Source organism: Nasonia vitripennis, assembly GCF_009193385.2.
Source record: "Nasonia vitripennis strain AsymCx chromosome 1 unlocalized genomic scaffold, Nvit_psr_1.1 chr1_random0016, whole genome shotgun sequence".
Classification (NCBI taxonomy): domain Eukaryota; kingdom Metazoa; phylum Arthropoda; class Insecta; order Hymenoptera; family Pteromalidae; genus Nasonia; species Nasonia vitripennis.
The window spans coordinates 782739-806346 of record NW_022279605.1 but is presented as its reverse complement, the minus strand read 5'-3'; the positions used below and the strand labels follow the sequence as shown (position 1 = coordinate 806346).

At 32.9% G+C, this 23608-nt stretch overlaps 2 protein-coding genes across 19 annotated transcripts in view; both read left to right on the top strand.

The window, feature by feature from the left end:
- The window catches only part of LOC100114775 (transmembrane protein KIAA1109), a 504143-nt gene that overhangs the window by 35537 nt on the left and 444998 nt on the right, over positions 1–23608 (top strand). The window lies entirely within an intron of this gene.
- LOC103315989 (E3 ubiquitin-protein ligase ZNF598-like) lies at positions 896–21291 on the top strand. Of its 2 annotated transcripts, XM_031922453.1 has the most exons (5): positions 896–1272; positions 1470–1786; positions 1867–1933; positions 2002–2147; positions 21206–21291. In XM_031922453.1, coding segments are annotated over exons 2-5 (510 nt in total). In that variant the 5' UTR covers positions 896–1272; positions 1470–1490; the 3' UTR covers positions 21207–21291. The 2 variants fall into 2 exon arrangements, with proteins under 2 accessions (XP_031778313.1, XP_016843116.1); XM_016987627.2 differs by lacking the exon at positions 21206–21291 and having other exon boundaries at positions 2002–2375.

Sequence of the window (23608 nt, the reverse complement as noted above, 5' to 3'; positions counted from 1 at the left end):
AGTAAAACTCGATCAGATCCTCTTTATCAAAGTAATGTAATGGGGATTTAAAATCACTAGGCAATAGCCCAAACTTACGCATAATGCTCCAAGTTCTTGAACGATCCTGGCTATTTGTAACAAGATATGTATCACGAGCATGTTTAATTGCACGTTTAACGTGATTATCGAACGACCTATAGCTCTGAAAGTCATGATCATTACCAGTAAATTTAGAATAAACGTATAGTTTGTCACGTTGTTTACAGAGGTTTTTGAGATCCTTTGAAAACCAAGGAGCAGGTTGGTGGCGCAATTTACGTGAGTTAAATGGCGCATGAAGATCAAGAAGACGAAGAGCTACTTCTTGAAAAATGCCCACAGTATTATTTACATCCGACATCTGAACTATTTGGGGCTGTAATTCAGTAGAAAGAGCTGCCGAAAAAGCCTCCGGTGAAAATTTTCTGAAATCACGTGAAATTACTGCTAATTCTTTCTTTGCTGGCGTATCAAAAACGTAATCAATTATAATATAGTCATGCCCGTTTATGAAAGGGGCTATAGATTTTTCCTTCGATACTCAGAAGCAGATATTCTGTTTCGTTTAAACTGTCGATCAGAGAGAGAGAGAGAGAGAGAGAGAGAGAGAGAGAGAGAGAGAGAGAGAGAGAGAGAGAGAGAGAGAGAGAGAGAGAGAGAGAGAGAGAGAGAGAGAGAGAGAGAGAGAGAGAGAGAGAGAGAGAGGGGGAGGGAGAGAGAGAGAGAGAGAGAGAGAGAGAGAGAGGGAGGGAGAGAGAGAGAGAGAGAGAGAGAGAGAGAGAGAGAGAGAGAGAGAGAGAGAGCTGTGGATCTTGGTGCATGCGCGGGCGAAGCGGAGCAGAACACAGCAGCTGACGAGTGTCGCGAATTGCAGGTTAGGTATCGCGCATCAAGGGCTCCAGTCGAAGCAACACCCCGTTATGCTGAGGACGACCGACACATCAGAACTCAAGATGGGCCAAGAAGAAGACAATGATGCCTTTCGACCTGACGCAGAAATCGATGTCGGCTGCTGGAATGTTGTAAACAACGACGCACAGATCAAACAGGAGCCAATGGTGGAGGAGAGAGTCTAGTATTATGAACGACATCAGTGGACAAATCAAGACGGCTACGACTTTGACATTTCGCAGATAATAGCTGCACTCACAACAGCTTTAGGAGACATCAACTTGATGGAGATCAACCATCTTCAATCTGAGGGTCCTGTTATGGGTTTCGACAGGCCTCTGTGACAGTCTGCAACATCTGGTAAGTGAACTGCTGTTGAAGTCAAAGACTTGTGGAAGTCTCCAATGTTGCATTGGCTGTTGTCAACGACCTCTCTTTGTTTGCGTTACTTTATAAAGCATTTGACAAAAATAGTCTCAGATTGTCAAATAAGTTTAGCTTGTGTTATATTTCTATTCAGAGAAAGTAATAAGCATTATTTTGTTTTTACCTGATAGCAACAGGTATAACATCCAAAGATGTCATTAACCAACGATAGCAGTAAAAAATTATCAAGTGACAGCAGCAACAATGCGTCAAATACCTGTATCGTCTACTACAAGAATGTGGAATTCTACAACATTGGTATGTGCGAGCATCCTGTATATTACGAGTGCAGTACTCGAATGAGAGTACTTTGCCAGCAAAACGAGTGCCCAATCTGTCGTCAAGACCCACCCAAGGTAGTTTTTACTAAGGAAATCAAGCCTTTTTGCTTTTTGAAAAAGGGAAATTTGGTTGATTCAAAGTATAACATCTACTTTGACATCATAAAGTACGAGAACAGTTTCTAAAATTACTGGCTCATAAGTGTTCAGTCTGTGAGGACAATCAATTCTTTAACTCATTTAACAGCCTCAAGGAGCACATGAGAAGAAAACATGACCTTCACTACTGCAACCCTTGCGTTGAAAATCTTAAGGTAAAGATTGGTTTCATATATCTAAAATAATGTTCATACACAAATCTGATAACAGTTATTATTTACAGAGTTTATACAGAAAGATTCCGGTGCTGCTGCTAGTATGCCAATGCATGGAAGCGAGCTGTCGGTTAGCCAGTTGCCAGAGGATGAAGAGGGCGGTGATGCACATAAAAACCTGCAAGAAGCTACCGATTGGTGGCTGCCTGATTTAGTATTTTTATTTTATTTCATTTCCTCAACATTTTTTGAAAATTTTCAGATGCGCCTTTTCAAATTCACCTACCAGTGCTACCAACCAACCTGCTTTTCAAAGATGCGAACTCGTAGGTCAAAAAACCATGCGACGTTGCCATTCGGTTTGAAACGTTCCACGCGAATGTGTTACCGTCGAGTTTACTTCAAAACTTTTTCATGCAACAATAAAAGTCATTAATTTATACTTGGTATTTCATTAAAAAGATATAAAATGCACATAAATTCTTTTTGTTGATTAGTATGAGAAATCTGACATTTCTCTTTGCAAATTTTCTACAGAATTTTAAAACAATAGTTTTTATGACATGTATAGCATAGTTATTATATCATATACATCTTTTGAAATTTAAAAAAACTTATTTGCTTCGTTATTGTAAAACCTTTGAATTTAGACCTGGTAGAATAAAGGTTGAGCTTAATAATTTTTGTACTTATATTATTAAATTGAGAAATGGCTGTAATCATAAATAATCTGTTAAAGGCAGTAAAACTACTATTATTCATCATGTATTCATTTCACTCATTCTAAATTTTAATGTCTAAATTTGAAGGTCTTACGATTACTATAATTTTTTAAATAAATGTATACGTGTTAAAAAGGCAAAAAGTAACAACCTAACCTAGTATGCTCCGTGTGTATAGTATAGGTGGGACAAGCTGTCTGCTGATATTTTAATTATATTCATATAGCAGCGCAAGCAGTACCTTACCTTGAATACAAAAATATGAACCACGTATAGTATACAGATTGTATATGTTGTCTGCTATGCTATACAGTAGAATAGCAGATACAGCACACATAGTTCTCACGTTCTCAGTCAATGTTAAAAATGATATAATATACACTGACTATATTATTGTTGATTAAGTGTAAATTATAAAAAAGTATTATCTATGTGCCCAAATGTTACCACTGATGAGGTCTGAAAAATGAATTGCACAGATACTTTCATCTCATCAGAATGCGAGCTAGTTACTGTCATTATCAGAGACTTGTTAAATTATTTAATAACAGACTGCCATGTCAATTATTATTTAACCATCTTGGTTCGACATTTGATCTTGAAAAGCCATAGAGAGCTATGGCGTCAAAATATACAGATGGATCTATACATGAAAATTAAATTTATATCAGCTAGAATGAATTAAACTCAATATATTGTTTCAACATACAAATACAAATTAAAATGCAAAATTTCAGTCGTAGGTATGATAGTTTTTAAATGAGAGCAAATAGAAAATTGTAAAACAGGTAATTGTATAATCATTGAGAATTTGATTTTGCTCTTAATTATGAACTATCATTTCTAGAAACATAAAATTTTGCATGGTAATTTCTTACATGTTGAAACAATATACTAAGTTATCTATATCTTGAGTATTGTAGTTCACATTCTCGTAGTAACACCTACCTGCAAATTAAGCCGACAAAGCTGTAGAGTTTATCGTCCAACAACCATATCAAAGACATAAGTAAAAACTGTTACACTATTCTATTTTTACATAATTAAACAAGTAACTACGTCAAAAATTTTACATCTTGCATTAGTTCACTGCATACATGCTACTAATGATAGATACTACCTGTGACTGACTCGAGCACTGGGTTGAGAATATCTGTTAAAGTATAATCAAATCCAGATTTTATCGTTGGTAATCTTAAACACACAAGTTTAACTGATGTTTCTAAAATCCACACCTGCATAAAAATAAACATGCCAGAATAGTATGCCAGTGCGAGTGTTGAGTGTGTCATGCCTATGTTATTATATGCATAAATGTACAAGGTTAGGATGCACTCTTAACTTATACCTTCTATACTAAAAGTTTACATTGTTTATCATTATTAATATATTTCAGATTTTATTATAAAGTATTATAGTATATAGTAACATATTATAAGCTTATAGTTAATTTTCTTCTAGCTCTGCTAAAAAAACGATTAAAATCTATCAGATTTTTTATTCGAGTTAATAAGACACCAAGTGGCGCGGTAGCGTCACGAAGGCGAGTTTGAGTAGCAGACGAAGCCGCGGCTCTCGTGACACTATTTACTTCTATATTGGAGTTCGGATTTTTCATGATACAGAAAAAAATGCTTATCGTTAGTGTTCGTGAATTTTTTTGGCTTATCAGGATGTTTTCTGAGCTAAACTATGGTTTCCAACAAAAATATTTGTTAAAAAGCCTATTCGTTTGATAATAAATGAGTTATATATCGCGAATGCTCAAAACAGGAAGGTGAGGATAGGATGGTGGTGGTATAGGACCGTGAAGTCGGCCAAGCTAATATGTGTAATACAGTAGGGTATCGCTTTCCCACAGATTTCTATAAGTTGCGCGGAGTAAATTTATACATTGTCTGCTTGAATTTAAGGTTATATTTTTTAACAGCTGCTGCATTGTCGCTGCACAAACTTTCTGAGTGTTCGGGGTCACTGATGACGGGGCCCAAGAAGTAGATTTCGTGACTTTTCGTCCATACATGCAAATATCGTTTCGCAATAGCCCGTCACGCTCGGTGTCTAGGTGTCCAGGGTCTTCGATGACGAAGCCGTCGAAATATATTGCTTGCTGTAGATTTTCGTATCCACGTGTCAATATCGGCTATGAATCCGATCTAGGGTGACCGATAACGGAATCAGGCAGTGCGCACCGTACTTCTTGGTGCAAAAATGTTCAAATCAGTTATGTTTACTGTCCAGGTACATGCGGCCGACAATGACGCGATCGAGGTAGTGCGTTCCATAGCTTTCATTGTCTGAGTGTAAAAACTAATTTCTAGATGAGACTCTAGGTGAGTGTAAAAACTAATTCTAGACACCATAAGCTATGGAGCGTATCAACAAGACCCTGTCATCGGCGACCTCATGCACCTGGATACCATATATATGAGGTATCGATATTCTCGTAATAAACATCCCAGTGTACACTACTACCTGAACCCGATCATCATGTATTTTATTTTAGAACAAAATTTAAGATACTTCAATAAGTTCGTTCAAAAAGGCAACAACTCTAAAAAAAACTTAGGTAAAGTAAAAAGATTAGGCGCGTTTAATGTTTTGCGTATCATCATGCATGTCAATTTTTTTACAGTGAAATTACAGATTAAAAAACTACTGAGATCAATTTAAAAAAGTCAAGTTTACAATCATATTATTTTATTTATAATAAGACAAACAAAAAATCATTATGGTTAATTAAGGACTGAGTCAAAAGATTTACGTTTACTACGTAACCCGCCAAGCCCTTGACATTTTGTTCATAGTGTTGTCTAATTGTAAGTTTAACTTTCTGCATATTTTATTTGTGTACATAAACTTATAAAATTGTTATTTTAATTAAATGAAATATTTTAAATGTAAAAGTATGTATTATGAACAAAATATAAGGGGCGTGGCGAGTTACGTAGTAAGTATCTTGAGAGTTGTTTGTGATTCAAATTAGCTGCTGAGTTTGTGATTACTAAGGCAGATAAGGAAGAATCAGATGTAAAATATTTTAATACAAAAGCTGAAATTATTTTACAAACATCAAATTTAAAATCATGGTAAAAAAACAATGTTCAAGAGCCAATTCAACGAGACATAAAAGAGTTTCAAGAGAGAGAATCGGGATGGACACTTTGTTCAATTTTATATTTGATCGTACATATAAATAAGTATAATCCAATATTAGGAAGCTCTTACATAAAATTACCAGCTTTTATTGAAAATAAAAAAGCTTGTGTTAAGGAAAAAATGTCGATGATGCTTGTTTCAAGTGGGCCGTATTATCAGCGTTATTTTCCTTACATAATTCTGATCGCGTATTTGAGTACATAAAATAAAATATGAAAAACAATCAAATTTTACTGGGTTAAAATTTGAAGTAGCACCAAATCAAGTGCCTTTATTTGAAAAATAGAATGATTTCACTAATATTTTTGTTGAAAATCATAGTTTAGCTCAGAAATCATTTTAATAAGCCAACAAAACTCATCAACAGTACTGATAAGCATTTCTTTTTTGTATAACAAAAAATCCGAACACCAACCCTGGTAGAATGTTCACCCGTCCGGCTGGCCTGGTCGCTATGCTATGGCCAGTTCCCTTTGCGTATATTTTGCGGTGGAAACTGGGCAAAACTGGTCAGTTTTGCTCATATACATTCAGAGCGTTTTGCATGTACATAACCTTTTAAGGTTATCATACAGGATAATAACACCTATTCAATATAAGATGGAAATGATTCATGAATAAAACTCTTATTTTTATTGATTATTTTTTAATTTAATTAACATTATTTTACATCCTTCAAGGTTATGATGGTAACTTAAGTTGGTGAGTAAATAAATGGGAGCCATATAGTCTTATTAGCCAATAATCAAATCCATTATTCTTATGCCATCTGCATTGTGTTAAAGCTAAATATCAGATTTTTTGTCTAGATATATTTTCTAAAATTATTTAGAAATAAATTACCGTAACAGTTTTTACTTAACTGTCTGTGTTGAAATTTTCAGTTCGAGGCCTATGATTAATTTTGGATTTGCCGTGTCGAATTTCATGTTAGAGTCGTTTTACAGGATCTACTAACTCTAGCCAGTTGTATTTCTGGTTTCTAATGTATTTTTACAGCTAGAAAGTTATAATAACTGCCTCTTTTCCCAATGCAATAATAAGAATTTTCACTTTCAGGTGAAGAAAGTTGTACTTCAGGTGCCTTTTGTATTTTTACAGGTAGAAAGTTATAATAACTGCCTCTTTTCCCAATGCAATAATAAGAATTTTCACTTTCAAAAGTCAGAAGAAATTCTCATTTCGATGTCTGGTTTTTAAATTTTCTGGCTGCTATTATTCAGAAACTAATGTACGTAAAGATCTGATCTCTTGGATGCACATTTCTTTTACAATAATGAAACAATATTTATATTAATTTCATTTCAAGTGATATACTTTTAATTTCCATTCGAACACTTATCTGAACATGTCAGCGATGAACCCAAACTTTCAGATGGGTGTTCGAATGAAAATTAAAAGTATATTACTTGAAACTGACTTTTGAAAGTGAAAATTTTTATTATTGCATTGGGAAAAGAGGCAAAGTTATTATAACTTTCTACCTGTAAAAATACATTAGAAACCAGAAATACAACTGGCTAGAGTTAGTAGATCCTCTAAAACAACTCTAACATGAAATTTGACACGGCAAATCCAAAATTGATCATAGGCCTCGAACTGAAAATTTCAACAGAGACAGTTAAGTAAAAACTGTTACGGTAATTTATTTCTAAATAATTTTAGAAAATATATCTAGACAAAAAATCTGATATTTAGCTTTAACACAATGCAGATGGCATAAGAATAATGGATTTGATTATTGGCTAATAAGACTATATGGCTCCCATTTATTTACTCACCAACTTAAGTTACCATCATAACCTTGAAGGATGTAAAATAATGTTAATTAAATTAAAAAATAATCAATAAAAATAAGAGTTTTATTCATGAATCATTTCCATCTTATATTGAATAGGTGTTATTATCCTGTATGATAACCTTAAAAGGTTATGTACATGCAAAACGCTCTGAATGTATATGAGCAAAACTGACCAGTTTTGCCCAGTTTCCACCGCAAAATATACGCAAAGGGAACTGGCCATAGCATAGCGACCAGGCCAGCCGGACGGGTGAACATTCTACCAGGGTTGGTGTTCGGATTTTTTGTTATACAAAAAAGAAATGCTTATCAGTACTGTTGATGAGTTTTGTTGGCTTATTAAAATGATTTCTGAGCTAAACTATGATTTTCAACAAAAATATTAGTGAAATCATTCTATTTTTCAAATAAAGGCACTTGATTTGGTGCTACTTCAAATTTTAACCCAGTAAAATTTGATTGTTTTTCATATTTTATTTTATGTACTCAAATACGCGATCAGAATTATGTAAGGAAAATAACGCTGATAATACGGCCCACTTGAAACAAGCATCATCGACATTTTTTCCTTAACACAAGCTTTTTTATTTTCAATAAAAGCTGGTAATTTTATGTAAGAGCTTCCTAATATTGGATTATACTTATTTATATGTACGATCAAATATAAAATTGAACAAAGTGTCCATCCCGATTCTCTCTCTTGAAACTCTTTTATGTCTCGTTGAATTGGCTCTTGAACATTGTTTTTTTACCATGATTTTAAATTTGATGTTTGTAAAATAATTTCAGCTTTTGTATTAAAATATTTTACATCTGATTCTTCCTTATCTGCCTTAGTAATCACAAACTCAGCAGCTAATTTGAATTACAAACAACTCTAAAGATACTTACTACGTAACTCGTCACGCCCCTGATATTTTGTTCATAATACATACTTTTACATTTAAAATATTTCAATTTATTGAAATAACAATTTTATAAGTTTATGTACACAAATAAAATATGCAGAAAGTTAAACTTACAATTAGACAACACTATGAACATAATGTCAGGGGCTTGGCGAGTTAAGTAGTAAGTATCTCGAGAGTGGTTTATAATTGATCAATATATTACTTAAGTTCAAATTACCAATCATTTGACTCAGTCTTTAATTAAACATAATGATTTTTAGTTTGTCTTATTATAAATAAAATAATATGATTGTAAACTTGACTTTTTTAAATTGATCTCAGTTGTTTTTTAATCTGTAAATCTTGAAAACATTAAACGCGCCTAATCTTTTTACTTTAGCTAAGTTTTTTTTAGAGTTGTTGTCTTTTTGAACGAACTTATTGAAGTATCTTAAATTTTGTTCTAAAAATAAAATACATGATGATGGGATTCAGGTAGTAGTGCACACTGGGATGTTTATTACGAGAATATCGATACCTCTTATGTATGGTATCCAGGTGCATGAGGTCGCCGATGACAGGGTCTTGTTGATACGCTCCATAGCTTTTGGTGTCTAGAATCAGTTTTTACACTCACCTAGAGTCTCATCTAGAAATTAGTTTTTACACTCAGACAATGAAAGCTATGGAACGCACTACCTCGATCGCGTCATTGTCGGCCGCATGTAACTGGACAGTAAACATAACTGATTTGAACATTTTTGCACCAAGAAGTACGGTGCGCACTGCCTGATTCCGTTATCGGTCACCCTAGATCGGATTCATAGCCGATATTGACACGTGGATACGAAAATCTACAGCAAGCAATATATTTCGACGGCTTCGTTATCGAAGACCCTGGACACCTAGACACCGAGCGTGACGGGCTATCGCGAAACGATATTTGCATGTATGGACGAAAAGTCACGAAATCTACTTCCTGAGCCCCGTCATCAGTGACCCCGAACACTCAGAAAGTTTGTGCAGCGACAATGCAGCAGCTGTTAAAAAATATAACCTTAAATTCAAGCAGACAATGTTTACATTTACTCCGCGCAACTTATAGAAATTTGTGGGAAAGCGATACCCCACTGTATTACACATATTAGCTTGTGCGGCGAACTTTACGGTCCTACCACTTTTGGGCCAGAAAGCCAACTTCACGGTTCTACTACACTGGAGAAAAAAGTAGAGATATTGTTTTGAGCATTGGCGATATATAAACTTATTTATTATGAAACGAAACGGCTTTTTAACGAATATTTTTTTTCGCCTATTATTCTACCTTTTTGTGTATAAAACATTTTCTAAACGTTGAAATTAAAATCCTTGCATTTATACCAAAACTACAGGTGTACAAAGTATCCTCCTTGAATTTGAGCTCAAAAGAACCATTCGTTCACTTGGAATCCTACGGACAGTGAGATGAAATCAGTTAAAACCACATTTAGAGAAAATCAACATTAAAGTTTATGATTATTGCTGAAAGTATAACGTTAATTAGTGCTTACCAAATCCTTTGGGACCAAGTTTTTTATGTTCCACACAGATGGACCTTGACTTCTAGCAATTATGTGGTATATTCACTTATACCTTTGCGCTCTGTACGGATTTGCTTACCTCCAAACAAAAAAAGGCATTTCATAAATTTTCAAAGAAATGTAAAAAACCGCTGCCAATTCATTGGCACGTAGCTGCCTCCAACTAAATTTATAGGTCTAATGAATAAAATATTGTTTTCATATACAGTATAATCTGCCTGCTAATGCACGAGGCGGTTTTTGATACATAATTTAATATATAAGTTTTGGATGGTTCAATGTCCAAAAGTTTGCAGATCCCTCTGTTTTTATTTCTATAGAATACGAACGCTGCCATCAATTTTTTTTCACATACATTTTTTCATATATATATATATATATATATATATATATATATATATATATATATCAGTATGACATGAATTTATAGGGAGGGACTTTAACGACCTGAACGACACCCCTATGAGAGAAAGCAAAAAAATCGGTTTTTACATTTTAGCTCCTTACTTGAGAATCGCTTGACGAAATCGTTTAAAATTTTAGCAGCAGATAGCTTTTTTTATGGTAAATCACCAAATTGGTATATTTTGATACAAGTGCGCAAAAGTTGATTCTACACGAGTGGGAAGTTTGTCGCCCGAGCTAAGCGAGGGTGACAATCTCACGAGTGTAGAATCAACTTTTCGCACGTGTATCGAACGTTAATTTTCGATACAGGGGCGGAAAATGTGCTTGAACGCACGCGGATCGTGCGTAAAAGTGCATTTTACGCACTCTGCATAAAAAAATATTTTGAAGCATTTGACTACATTGTTTTAGAAATCAAAAAATTTTCAACAAAAAAAATTGATACCCTGATATCTCAAGAACCATAGGGATTTGAAAGCTGCTCAATGAACTTAACCAAAACACATAAAATATCTACTTTTTCAAAAATCTCAAGTGTAATAAGGCCTTTTTACGTCCGTAATCGAGGCATAGAAAAAAACAGTTATTTTCAGTTTTCGATTTATTATTGAAAAAATAAGTAGTCAAATCACTTGAAATTTTAATGAGATACAGTTTGATACATGACCCATCGACATAATTTTGTTCGTGAGGTTATGATGTTTAGTTTCAGAGATATAAATTTTAAAAAAATCACCTTTTTCATTTTATCTGCCGAACAAAGCGGTTGATCCCGAGGGCCAAACGAGGAAAAGTAGGTAATTTTATTATCTTTAAAATGAATTTTAGCTCAACTGTTTGTAATAATGGGATGATTGAAAAAACGCAAAATAGTGTTTTTCAAAAACAAAAAAATGGCCATAAAAAATTGAGAAAATAAAAAATAAATGTTTTTCCCAAATTCAGAATACAAAAATAGATATCATGTCAAATTTTATTGATATTGACGGAGTAATTACAGAAATATTACGGTATACATACACACACACACACACATCCATACAGACATTTTCTAAAAACACTTGATTTGAACTTCTAACACATCAAAAAGTATTTTCTAGAAGTTTTGACGAAACTCAAAATTTTACTATTACAAAGTTTCCTCTAGGAGAAAGCAAAGAGGTTATTTTATTCTTGCTAATGATAACACTTTATAAGTATCTTCTTTTTTGGTCACTGTGTTAAATCTTGAAGTTGAAACTGTAGAAAATTACCAGTCTAACCTCTAAATGTTACAGAGAAGAATACTTCAGCTAAACCATCTCCAGAAATGTAGCGGCTTTTTCTTCTATCACTGCAGTCTTTATGGAGTCCTTGGCCACTTTTTTACACACTTCACTGAATTATTCGTTGATTGAATCATATGCATACTGAGCCATGGGTTTTAAGCAGTTCATCAACCCACAAAATGCTGCGATAGACCAGCGTGTCCAAGTCCAAGAGTACGAAATGTAACAACTGCTCTTTTGTTGTTCTCCCAAGCATGGTTCTTGACGCCAACTTTTCTGCATGAGTTGATAGCTGCCAGCCAGGTCTGTGCCAGTGCTAGCTGACCACACTCAATGCACACTATTTCAATCTTGAATCCTAATCCTTGAGCTTCGGACTTGCCAAGTAGAACTTTGCCATGGTATTGGTTGCAAATCAAAAGTTCCTCCAGCCAGGAAATAGAATATTGATATCAATCCATCTATTTCTGACCTCAGAGGTTCCTGCCGCTGCTGGAGTTTGTATCATTCTTGCTGAACTTCTAGAAATCTTCTTGGCCTCTTCTTGCCTTTTGCTCGAGATCCTTCTTATCTGGATAGGTACTCGAAACCTGCCCTTAGCATCTCGCGGACCACACACTCTTACACAACACAACAGCTATTTTTTTGAAATATTTGCTGTCTGCTAGCGAAACAGCAGAACGGTCGTTCTGTCCTTCTCCGACACATTGATTCTAACCTTTCTACAGGTGGCGTACAGGCGCGCAATATTTAAATTCAAATAAATGTCCCTACGTTTCGATTGGAGCCTTATATAAGATGCTAAATTAAAATTTATCTCGAAAAAACGAAAAATAATATAATCAATGCGCTCAAATTTATGTACTAAAATACATACGTCGATTATTATATACGTATATTCTAAGATAAAAGACTAGTATTTTTCACTTTAACTATGAAAATTTATTTTATATTGAATTTATAAAACTTAAAATTAAAATTATAAGTCGTATTAGACATAAAATGAAAAATAACCAATTTTACGAAAAAATGGTAAAAATTTTGTTTTAGTATTCTGCTTATAACTTTGCGGAAAATTTTTTTTTTGATAAACGGGTTTCAAGAGCGTTTTTTACCAAAAATTTTCTGTCAAAATAAGCAATAAAAAAAATCGATTTTTCGAAGTTTAAAGGTGTTGTATCCCCTTAAAGATAATGATGAAGTGGTGGCAATCGATGACGTTCTTCCTTATTCTATTGTAGAATTCGACGATATAGCGTGCGAGAAACAAAATAATATTAAAACCTTTTGTATAGGAAAACACAAAAATTTAGATTGTTTCTACCTTTGTCAATCGTATGCTCGTATTCCAAAACATATAATACGATATAATGCCAATATGTTTGTTTTATTCAAACAAGATTATATAAAGGCTATAGCCGGGTTACTATGGTGAAATGGCCCCCTTGGAAAATGTATATATGTTATATACCATTCGATGGGGGATAAAAAAAAACTCCCATAGCCAAATTTTTAGCTCTCTGCCTAGTGCGCATGCGCAGTAACGTCGATAAACGTGTTTTTTTGATTTTATTTTTTTCTGAAGTCCCTATAGGATAAAAATTTTTTTAAAAATTCACATTGGTGTATTTTTATGTCATGAATAACTGCAATTTTTTTGGGATTACATAACCTCAAATATCGGATCTAAAAAAATTATTAAAGTTTTCAATCGATATTTTGACCCCCTTGTTTTTGAGGTGCAACTTTTTAAGTAGACTTTTTTTGTGTACTTTTTCCCGTTCTTTACGATGGCACTAACGTTTTTTCCTTAAAAATGGTGGCACAACTCGATTTGAGCCAAAAACTGATTTTTTTGCCATTTTTTCACGTTTTTAGCTGGTTATGTTACAATTTAGCTACTAAAGTGACTCCTTTTGAGTAGTTTTGCATATCTTCCCATGAAAACATAATCAAATGAAATATTTTGTTCGCTCCAAGCCGTATTTTTTATATTATCTTACGTTTTCAATGATGGTCTTATCAGAATTGTGATATCACCTTATTATAAAACTGATGGCTAATGTTATGTTCTTTTTAAACGTTCTGTGATTGGTCGAAAGTATTGTCTCTGTCGCACTTTTTTGTTTATTGTTTATTTTTATTTATAATAAAAGGTTATGCTTGGCCGCGCGGTTGACGCGGCGGCTGCAATGCAGACGATCTGCGTAGTGAATGGTCAATCATAAAATTAAGAATTATCAGGAGCATAAACAAATAAAGTATTTTGATTTCTTAATTAATTAAACGATGCGCGAACCAATGGCCAACATTGTTTTTTTCAAAACTAATTTTTTTTTTTTTCTTACAATTGTCTATATAAGGGAGAAAGTACAATACGTCCCGTCCCGTCCCGTACCGACCCCGGGACATACCGTCTGAAATAAGTCACTTTTATATTATTGGCTAATTCTGTTCGATAACCCAATCGACGGTACAGAATTAGCCAATCCCGTAAAAACAGCTTATTTCAGACGGTATGTCCCGAGGTCGGTACGGGACGACGGACTCAATTGTACTTTCTCCATAATATACTAATACAAGTGAATGGTGAAAACGCTGTTAGTATAAGTTTATAACTTTTAAAGTAAATTAAAATCTAGCAAATAAAAATTGTTTCGATTTTTCTTTTTACTATTTCGGCTTTTGACTGATAATTGATAGCAATACTAGAAAAAATAATAAAGTAGTTAAGTATTTATTTTCAAATACATTGGAGTTAGTTGGAACCGAAGGCTGACGCGGCTACTTTAAATCTTTCTGCTGTTTACTTCAAAACTAACAATCTTGTATATTTAAAGTGAGTACTATATATTTTACATATCTTTTAAAAAAATGAAGATTTAACAAAGTTTTTCAAAAGTTTTGACATCACAGATTATATGCTTTGATATTAGGGTTATATGTATTTCTAATACATATTACACAATAAATTAATATTTTGTTAAATAACTTCTTTAAAATCAAAACCTATTATTAATATCTAAAATGTTATTTTTATGCCGACACTTTGAGTTTTGAAAAAAATACTGTAACCAACCTACTGATAAATAAAAAATCTCCCATGTATTTATAATAAATACACTTGTATTTTACCGGTATATGCAGAGTAAGACTTATTAATGGGTAGAAAAAAAAGCCTGTTTTTAGCTAAACATAGCCTTGAAATCGATCGTTTGAGGGTACTTTTGGCGTCTTGTGGTCTTAAAAAGGCCATATTTGGCTTATCTGCCTCTACTTAATTGATTATTCAAAATCTATTGACAGTAATAATTATCAGGTAAAAAGGAATTGAAGTTAAGTATGTTCAATTCGTACAAAGTATAATTTATTATCTTCATAGGCTATTTAAAATAAATTATGGAACGTATACAAGTAGCTTTTTAAAAATAACGAATGTTCACAATAGAAAAAATGATTCACTCATCATTGTCACTATCTTCATCAATACACACTTCAATTTGATCATTAAGAAACATTTTAGACAGAATTTCAGCTGGTCGTATGATTTTTGATAAATATCTTCCATGTGAAAGATAATAGATTATGGCAGCAATATGCGCACAACATCCTATAGTACGGTTACCGTTAGCACAATCACAACAGTGTCTTAAGATGCTAGAATAACCAATACCATTTGGTTTATACTCAACGAAACATTTGTATTGTTTTCTGTTAATATGCCTGGATTGAACTTCAAGTTTGAGAATATTGTTAGTCTCTTTTGAATATCCAATCTTCAAATTATTATCTGCGTCAAGCATTTCCGCTAAGTAAGATATTGTCTGTTTAAGCTGATATGTTCCTGTAAACAGAATTTTCAAATCTTTTATTGTTAATTCAGGAAAGTCTGGTAAATCATCCGAAGTTATTATTTTAAATGGTAGTTTCCGACGACTCCATCTTTTGTCTGCTACTAAAACTGCTAATGTATTTTCAACATTTTTTCTAGATTGCATAGCACTAAATATTTCATCTTGCATGTCTTCATCAGAATCTAGGCGTTTGCCAAACAAGTTATTTAAGTAGCAAGAAATTTTACAATAAGATCCAGTATTTTTCACCATTGTATTATCAAGTTTGTGATCTAATAACCTATATTTTTTCTTTTGAACTCCGTGCACTGCTTCAACAACCCATCGCAGTTTTGTCGTGAATCTTGTTTCATTTGATTCTTGCGTAGAAAGTTGAGATTTTGAACCTTTGAGTGCAGGCATCAAAACAATATAACCCATATTTTCTAATTTTTGTTTAATGTCCCTGAAACCTCTATCCAGTATAAAAATGTCCCCTTGGCGAAGAAGTTTCTGTAAAATATTCTGCTTCTCTTCCAATATTTCAATCAGTATTGTAGCATCATTTTTATTTGCAAGATATGGACCTAACTGGTCAACAACATAACCATTAGTAGTACATATAGTAAATGGTTTAGTCAGAGGAACTTTTTTTTGGCCTGAATAAGATTTTCTTTGGTACTCGTTATTAGAGCTTTTTTCATGCCTTATATAAGTACCATCAGCAATCAAAATAAGTTGTTTACCAGGATGTAATTTCTTTGCCATATTAGAAGTTTGATTTTCAATCAATTCATTTCTGTCTACATTTTCTAATCCAAAGTGTTTTGGTAGTAAATCTTTTTCGAAAGATAATAATACTGATTGACAAAAACGAGATACTTGTTGTTCGCTTTCAATGTCAAATATTGTAGAGATGAGCGAGTTAGAATTCCCAGAGCGCATTTTGAATAAAAATACGACAATGGCTTGTGTCGCTGTCCTTACACAGGAATTCTTCAGAGAAGTGAGTTGATCTTTAAGATAATTAATATTTTCCCACGTTAATCCCGTAAAAACTTTCAATTTTTTTTCAGGCATGGAAAATTCAGCTACTGTATATAATAAAGTTTCGTCTGCTTTCATTGATAATTGACTCAAAAATTGTAGTAATTCATCAATATATACCGTACTTGTAGTGGAAAAAATATTAATTTTATTTAGTTCATCTTCATAAAATCTTTTTTTAATTAAATGTGTGCAACAGCATCTATTGCCATGTGGAATAAAAACATTCATTTTACTATAAACTTGAATTCGGGCCTCTAAAGGAACTAATATATTATTAGTCTGTTTTTGGTACCCACAAACAAAGCAATATTTATGTGCCGCAATCGTCCTTTGAATAAGTAATTCCGTGGTTGCTCGTACTTTTTGTTCCTTTATTGTGTATACAGATGATTGTGTACTTTCCTGAGATGATGAAGTGACAGTTAGCTGAGAAAATGATTCAGAAACATTTGAATCTTGAGACGAAGCAGTTGCTGGAACATTAACCTTTTTAGGTTTAGAGCTTGATATGTATTTGGCTAATCGCTTTCTACATGAATCACAAATTACATCATGGATGTAAATATCTTTATTTGATAATTGTTTAGCATATTCGATTTCAACTTCAGATTCGATTTCCTTTTCTCGACCAATTGATTTTCTAATATAAATATTACACATGGCACATCTTCGATCATCGCGTTTCCTGATGTTATCTGACTCTTCATTACTATTAGATGCCATATTTATTTAACCATTAGACAAGAAGATCACTTCTGAAATAATAAAATATAAATATTTTACAATACATTTAAAAATGCTGTTAGTTAGTTTTTAAAAATCTAAAAAAATTGTTTGCCTTTTTTTAAATTAAAAACTAGAATGAATAATAAATATTACAAAAATATTATAATCTAAGTTCTTGTATAATCCAGTTTTCTCAGTAGCTTTACATGAAAAGTAAAAAAATAATATTGCCTAGTAAAAGTGAAATAAGTTGTATTTCATTTATAAGTTTTTTAAGCAAATAATTTTTTTTTGTCATAAAAACTGTATTGAAGTGCTTGCACCTAGTGATTTTATAAAATCAACAAACCTATGAAATTATTATATTCAATTTGTTTTTTTGTAAAAATATGTTCTTGTATCTAGACATGAATAATAGTGTATTTTAAAATAAATAAATAATGTTGTTTTTAATGATGTTTCATATACGTATGTGTTTAAAGCATAGGTTAGCTTGTGTTTACTTTATTCATTGTACATTTTTTTAACTTAAAAGTTAATTGACAATTAATAAGTTCGCATCCTATTAGTTCTATTTTTCATTTTTATTATTTCTCATGTATTGTTTTTATGTAAAACCAAATATTTTTTCTCATAATAATTAACTATAGTAAAAATCACATCATATATAGTCATATGCAGATATTTATGTGCATTTTTTATTAATTTGACAGTATTTTATACATAAACAAATTAATTATTGTTCAAGACTTTCTATATTTTATCAATTTAATCATACTTGTATAATTAATATACCGCATTACATCAAAACATGCAACTCATCAATCGTCAAATCCGTTTCTAGCAAAAGTTTATTGTCATATTTTATTCAAATGTTTTTCCTTCTTAATTTTATTTAGTTAATAGTTTCAACAACTTTATGTTTAACTAATTTCTCATTTTACTTTATGTGATTAGCCTAAATTGGTTAAGTTAAATAGATAAAGACTCGTTCCCCTTACATGCATTGTACGTATATCTATATCTATAGGATTGAAAATTCATTTTTATTAATTACTTTTTTGTTAGCTTATTGATTTAAAATCTGATTGCTATTTTTGTTTTAGGATAAGATCGGATCTTTATGCGAGTACTAAAACAGTTTATAATTTAATGTTGGTTTAAACTTTTGATTTTATGCAAGAATTTAATAACGTACACAACATGTTTTTCTTATTTAGCGTATAAAAAGGTCTAATAATTATCTGTTATTATTATTACATTATTATATTATTATATTATATTATTATATTATTATATCATATTATTATATTATTATATCATATTATTATATTACTATATTATCTGTCATTATTTTTGATACAATTACTCTTAATACTACAGAATTTATAATAAAAATTTTATTTTTCTACCCATTAATAAGTCTTACTCTGCATATACCGGTAAAATACAAGTGTATTTATTATAAATACATGGGAGATTTTTTATTTATCAGTAGGTTGGTTACAGTATTTTTTTCAAAACTCAAAGTGTCGGCATAAAAATAACATTTTAGATATTAATAATAGGTTTTGATTTTAAAGAAGTTATTTAACAAAATATTAATTTATTGTGTAATATGTATTAGAAATACATATAACCCTAATATCAAAGCATATAATCTGTGATGTCAAAACTTTTGAAAAACTTTGTTAAATCTTCATTTTTTTAAAAGATATGTAAAATATATAGTACTCACTTTAAATATACAAGATTGTTAGTTTTGAAGTAAACAGCAGAAAGATTTAAAGTAGCCGCGTCAGCCTTCGGTTCCAACTAACTCCAATGTATTTGAAAATAAATACTTAACTACTTTATTATTTTTTCTAGTATTGCTATCAATTATCAGTCAAAAGCCGAAATAGTAAAAAGAAAAATCGAAACAATTTTTATTTGCTAGATTTTAATTTACTTTAAAAGTTATAAACTTATACTAACAGCGTTTTCACCATTCACTTGTATTAGTATATTATGGAGAAAGTACAATTGAGTCCGTCGTCCCGTACCGACCTCGGGACATACCGTCTGAAATAAGCTGTTTTTACGGGATTGGCTAATTCTGTACCGTCGATTGGGTTATCGAACAGAATTAGCCAATAATATAAAAGTGACTTATTTCAGACGGTATGTCCCGGGGTCGGTACGGGACGGGACGGGACGTATTGTACTTTCTCCCTTATATAGACAATTGTAAGAAAAAAAAAAATTAGTTTTGAAAAAAACAATGTTGGCCATTGGTTCGCGCATCGTTTAATTAATTAAGAAATCAAAATACTTTATTTGTTTATGCTCCTGATAATTCTTAATTTTATGATTGACCATTCACTACGCAGATCGTCTGCATTGCAGCCGCCGCGTCAACCGCGCGGCCAAGCATAACCTTTTATTATAAATAAAAATAAACAATAAACAAAAAAGTGCGACAGAGACAATACTTTCGACCAATCACAGAACGTTTAAAAAGAACATAACATTAGCCATCAGTTTTATAATAAGGTGATATCACAATTCTGATAAGACCATCATTGAAAACGTAAGATAATATAAAAAATACGGCTTGGAGCGAACAAAATATTTCATTTGATTATGTTTTCATGGGAAGATATGCAAAACTACTCAAAAGGAGTCACTTTAGTAGCTAAATTGTAACATAACCAGCTAAAAACGTGAAAAAATGGCAAAAAAATCAGTTTTTGGCTCAAATCGAGTTGTGCCACCATTTTTAAGGAAAAAACGTTAGTGCCATCGTAAAGAACGGGAAAAAGTACACAAAAAAAGTCTACTTAAAAAGTTGCACCTCAAAAACAAGGGGGTCAAAATATCGATTGAAAACTTTAATAATTTTTTTAGATCCGATATTTGAGGTTATGTAATCCCAAAAAAATTGCAGTTATTCATGACATAAAAATACACCAATGTGAATTTTTAAAAAAAATTTTATCCTATAGGGACTTCAGAAAAAAATAAAATCAAAAAAACACGTTTATCGACGTTACTGCGCATGCGCACTAGGCAGAGAGCTAAAAATTTGGCTATGGGAGTTTTTTTTTATCCCCCATCGAATGGTATATAACATATATACATTTTCCAAGGGGGCCATTTCACCATAGTAACCCGGCTATAGCCTTTAAGATATATTTATAACGATCATGTTAATTCATATATGTCTTACAATACATTTAAATATTTATATTCAATATGTTGGAAGAATAAGTATGGATTTGTTGTTATTGACAAAGAAAGAACTATTTAAAATGGTAGATACCGTAAAGGTTTCGATACATTTTTAATAAGTACAGCCTTGTTAAAGTGAAGAAAGATTAGTATGTTAGGAATCATGATATCGAAGTATCAACATGTCGAAATACAAGCACAATCAAAAACGTATTCTTAGTGAACGTGAAAAATCAAGAGCAGCAGTCAAGCGAAAAGATAAACTATTACAACAAAGTGAAAATAGTTTTGAAAAAAATTTGGATGAAACTTTCAAGCCTATTACTGTACCTCTTGAAAAACTTATTGATGTTACTCAAACATCAAATAAGTAAAATAATTTAGTTATAGCAACAACAAAAAACGTAATAATTTTTCGAACAGAAAGAAAAATAGAAAATATCCTGCAACTAGAGGTTTAATTGAACTTTTTTTCAGAAAGCAACCTAACGCAGTGCATATAACTTGTAACGACATTGACAATTATCGGCAAATTATTGAGCAGACAAACGCTGTTTGCTTGTTTAAAGAAACCACATCCATGGAAATGTCATATGAAAAACTAAAGAATTATCTTCTGCAGGTAGAATCAACGAAACCTCAACGAGAGTTCGCACCACCGGCAGCCAAGGCCTTTGTCAAGGCCAGACCAGGGACAAGTCGTCAAATCTGCCGTGGGTGCGGTATGGAGGGTCACATTCAGCCTCAATGTCCCCATCCGGGCTTGCGTCAATGCTACTATTGCCATAAGTTAGGCAGTCACCTGGCAAACGATTGCAACAAGAGGAAGGCCGATTTGTAGCGGTCGACAGCTGGTGGCTCTGGCTTTGAGCCTCCTGCAAAGAGAGGAAAGTGGTCAGGCCGTGGTGCCAGGGCTGGCCATCGAGGCAGCCAGAATAGCAGGCCCACGACGACTCAGGCAGGACCTGTGGTCACAGCGTCTACAAGAGGTGCTAGAGGATTCCCTAGAGGACGCGGTCGCGGCCGAGGATGTCCTTCTAGACGAGGCACCTACTCTCAGCAGCAGGATCAGGCAGGTCAAGGAACTTTTCTCCAGGCTATCGCCGATAATTACGAAGGTAAAAGGATGATATTAGACTTTATTGTGGATTCAGGTGCTACAGAGCACATGAGCAAAACCAAAATGTATTTCGAAAATTATAATGATCAGACAGTTACAAAGATAGATTGTGCGAACAAAGATAGGATATTCAGAACAGATGGTACTGGGACCACTAGAATCATAACTGAAAATGATGGCATTTTCGAATTAAATAATATACTGTATTCAAAGGACTTGTCTTACAATCTGCTGTCTCTTAGAAGGTTTGTAGATCAAGGACTTGAAGTCTATTTAAATAATAAAATAATTAACATTTATGATCCTGAACTGGATAAAATCTTATTGACAGGTAGTTATGACAAACCTTTCTGGACGATTAAGTTGATTGTAGACAAAAATTGCGACCAAGCTAGAAATGCGAAAAGCTTGTATAATACTCGGAGTAAAAAGGTCTTAGATAAGCCGGAAAATAAGGTAGAGAAAGTTAATTTAAGTTCAAAAGAAACAAGCAAAATTATAGAATCTGATACCGAATTTCTGAATACAACCAAGAATAGAAAGACTCACTCAATAGAAAGTAATCAAAAGGATAGCACCGAAACCATTGATGCTGCTCAAACAGCTGATAAAGATATTTCTGAAGCCATGCTATGGCACATTAGGCTAGGTCATGCATCCAAGCAGTATCTGTTAGCTCTGTCAAAGGATAATGAAAAAGTAATGAACACTAATGAAATTAATAAAGACACTAATATCCAAAATTGTAAAGCGTGCCTAGAAGCTAATAGTGTCAAATTCTCTTTCAACAAAATCAGAGATAGGGCGTCTAAACCGTTACAGATTATTCATGCTAACACTATGGGGCCCATTAGCCCAATGTCACATCCAAATAAATTCAAATTTGTGTTAGTACTAATTGATGATGCTACCAGAGCAGCGCTGGCATTTCCAATGCAGAGTAAAACTGAAGTGCCAGAGCACTTAGAGTCTTTTATACGAAGCATGAGAAATCTGATTGGTTCAGACGAAAAATTTTGCTATCTGAGATGCAATAGGGGAACCGAGTTTGTTTGCGAAGCTACCAAAGATGTATTAGATAAATACGGAGCTAATTGGCAATTAGCCTGTCCCGATACACCCCAACACAACGGTGTTGCCGAGAGGTTTAAGCGGATATTAGAGAATAAAGTAAGAGTAATGATGTTGGATTCTGGCTTACCACATTCATATTGGGATCTTGCTGTTAAGACAGCTGTGTATATATGCAACCGTACACCTCACAAATCTACAGATATGAAATCACCACTTGGTAAAATTCTTCCGAATCAGTCTGAATATGTGAGCCAAGTCAAACGTTTTGGCTGTGCTGTCTATATGAAAATCGCTCGTAATACTGATACTAAGTTCTCGCCCCAAGCGAAACTAGGATTTTTAGTAGGTTACTTGAGAACAGGGTGTAGGATTTTAGTGTCGAAAGAGGGCAAATTATATGACTGTAAACATGTAATATTTGTAGAAAATCTAACGTATAAAGATTTCTCTAATGAAAAGATAGATATAAATGAGTCTGACTTAACTTTTGAATCTGAAATGAAGATAGGAGAATCCGATAGTTTGGTGTCAGAACCAATAAAAACAGTAGTTGAAAAAGAAGCAGTGGTACCGAATGTTAAAAGGAAAAGTGGGAGACCCAAGAAGAATCCCGAAGCGCTATTCTTCTTGAGCGAAAATCCTGATACGAAAAAATTAGACTTTGATCGAGAGTATAGTGATCTGAGGTACCATGCACTCTTAGCTAAAATTCAAGGAGACCCTCAAACGTATCGAGAAGCGATAAATTCACCAGATAAAGAATCCTGGATAGAAGCAATTAATAACGAATTAAATGCTATTAGAGACAAACAAGTATATACTGTAGTAGAA

Excerpts from the sequence above, each read along its gene's own strand:
- LOC103315989 (XM_031922453.1), top strand. The coding sequence starts at position 1,491 with ATGTCATTAACCAACGATAGCAGTAAAAAATTATCAAGTGACAGCAGC. Across the intron at positions 1,787-1,866 it reads ATCTACTTTGACATCATAAA|CCTCAAGGAGCACATGAGAA; the intron begins GTACGAGAACAG and ends CTCATTTAACAG. Across the intron at positions 1,934-2,001 it reads CTTGCGTTGAAAATCTTAAG|AGTTTATACAGAAAGATTCC; the intron begins GTAAAGATTGGT and ends TATTATTTACAG.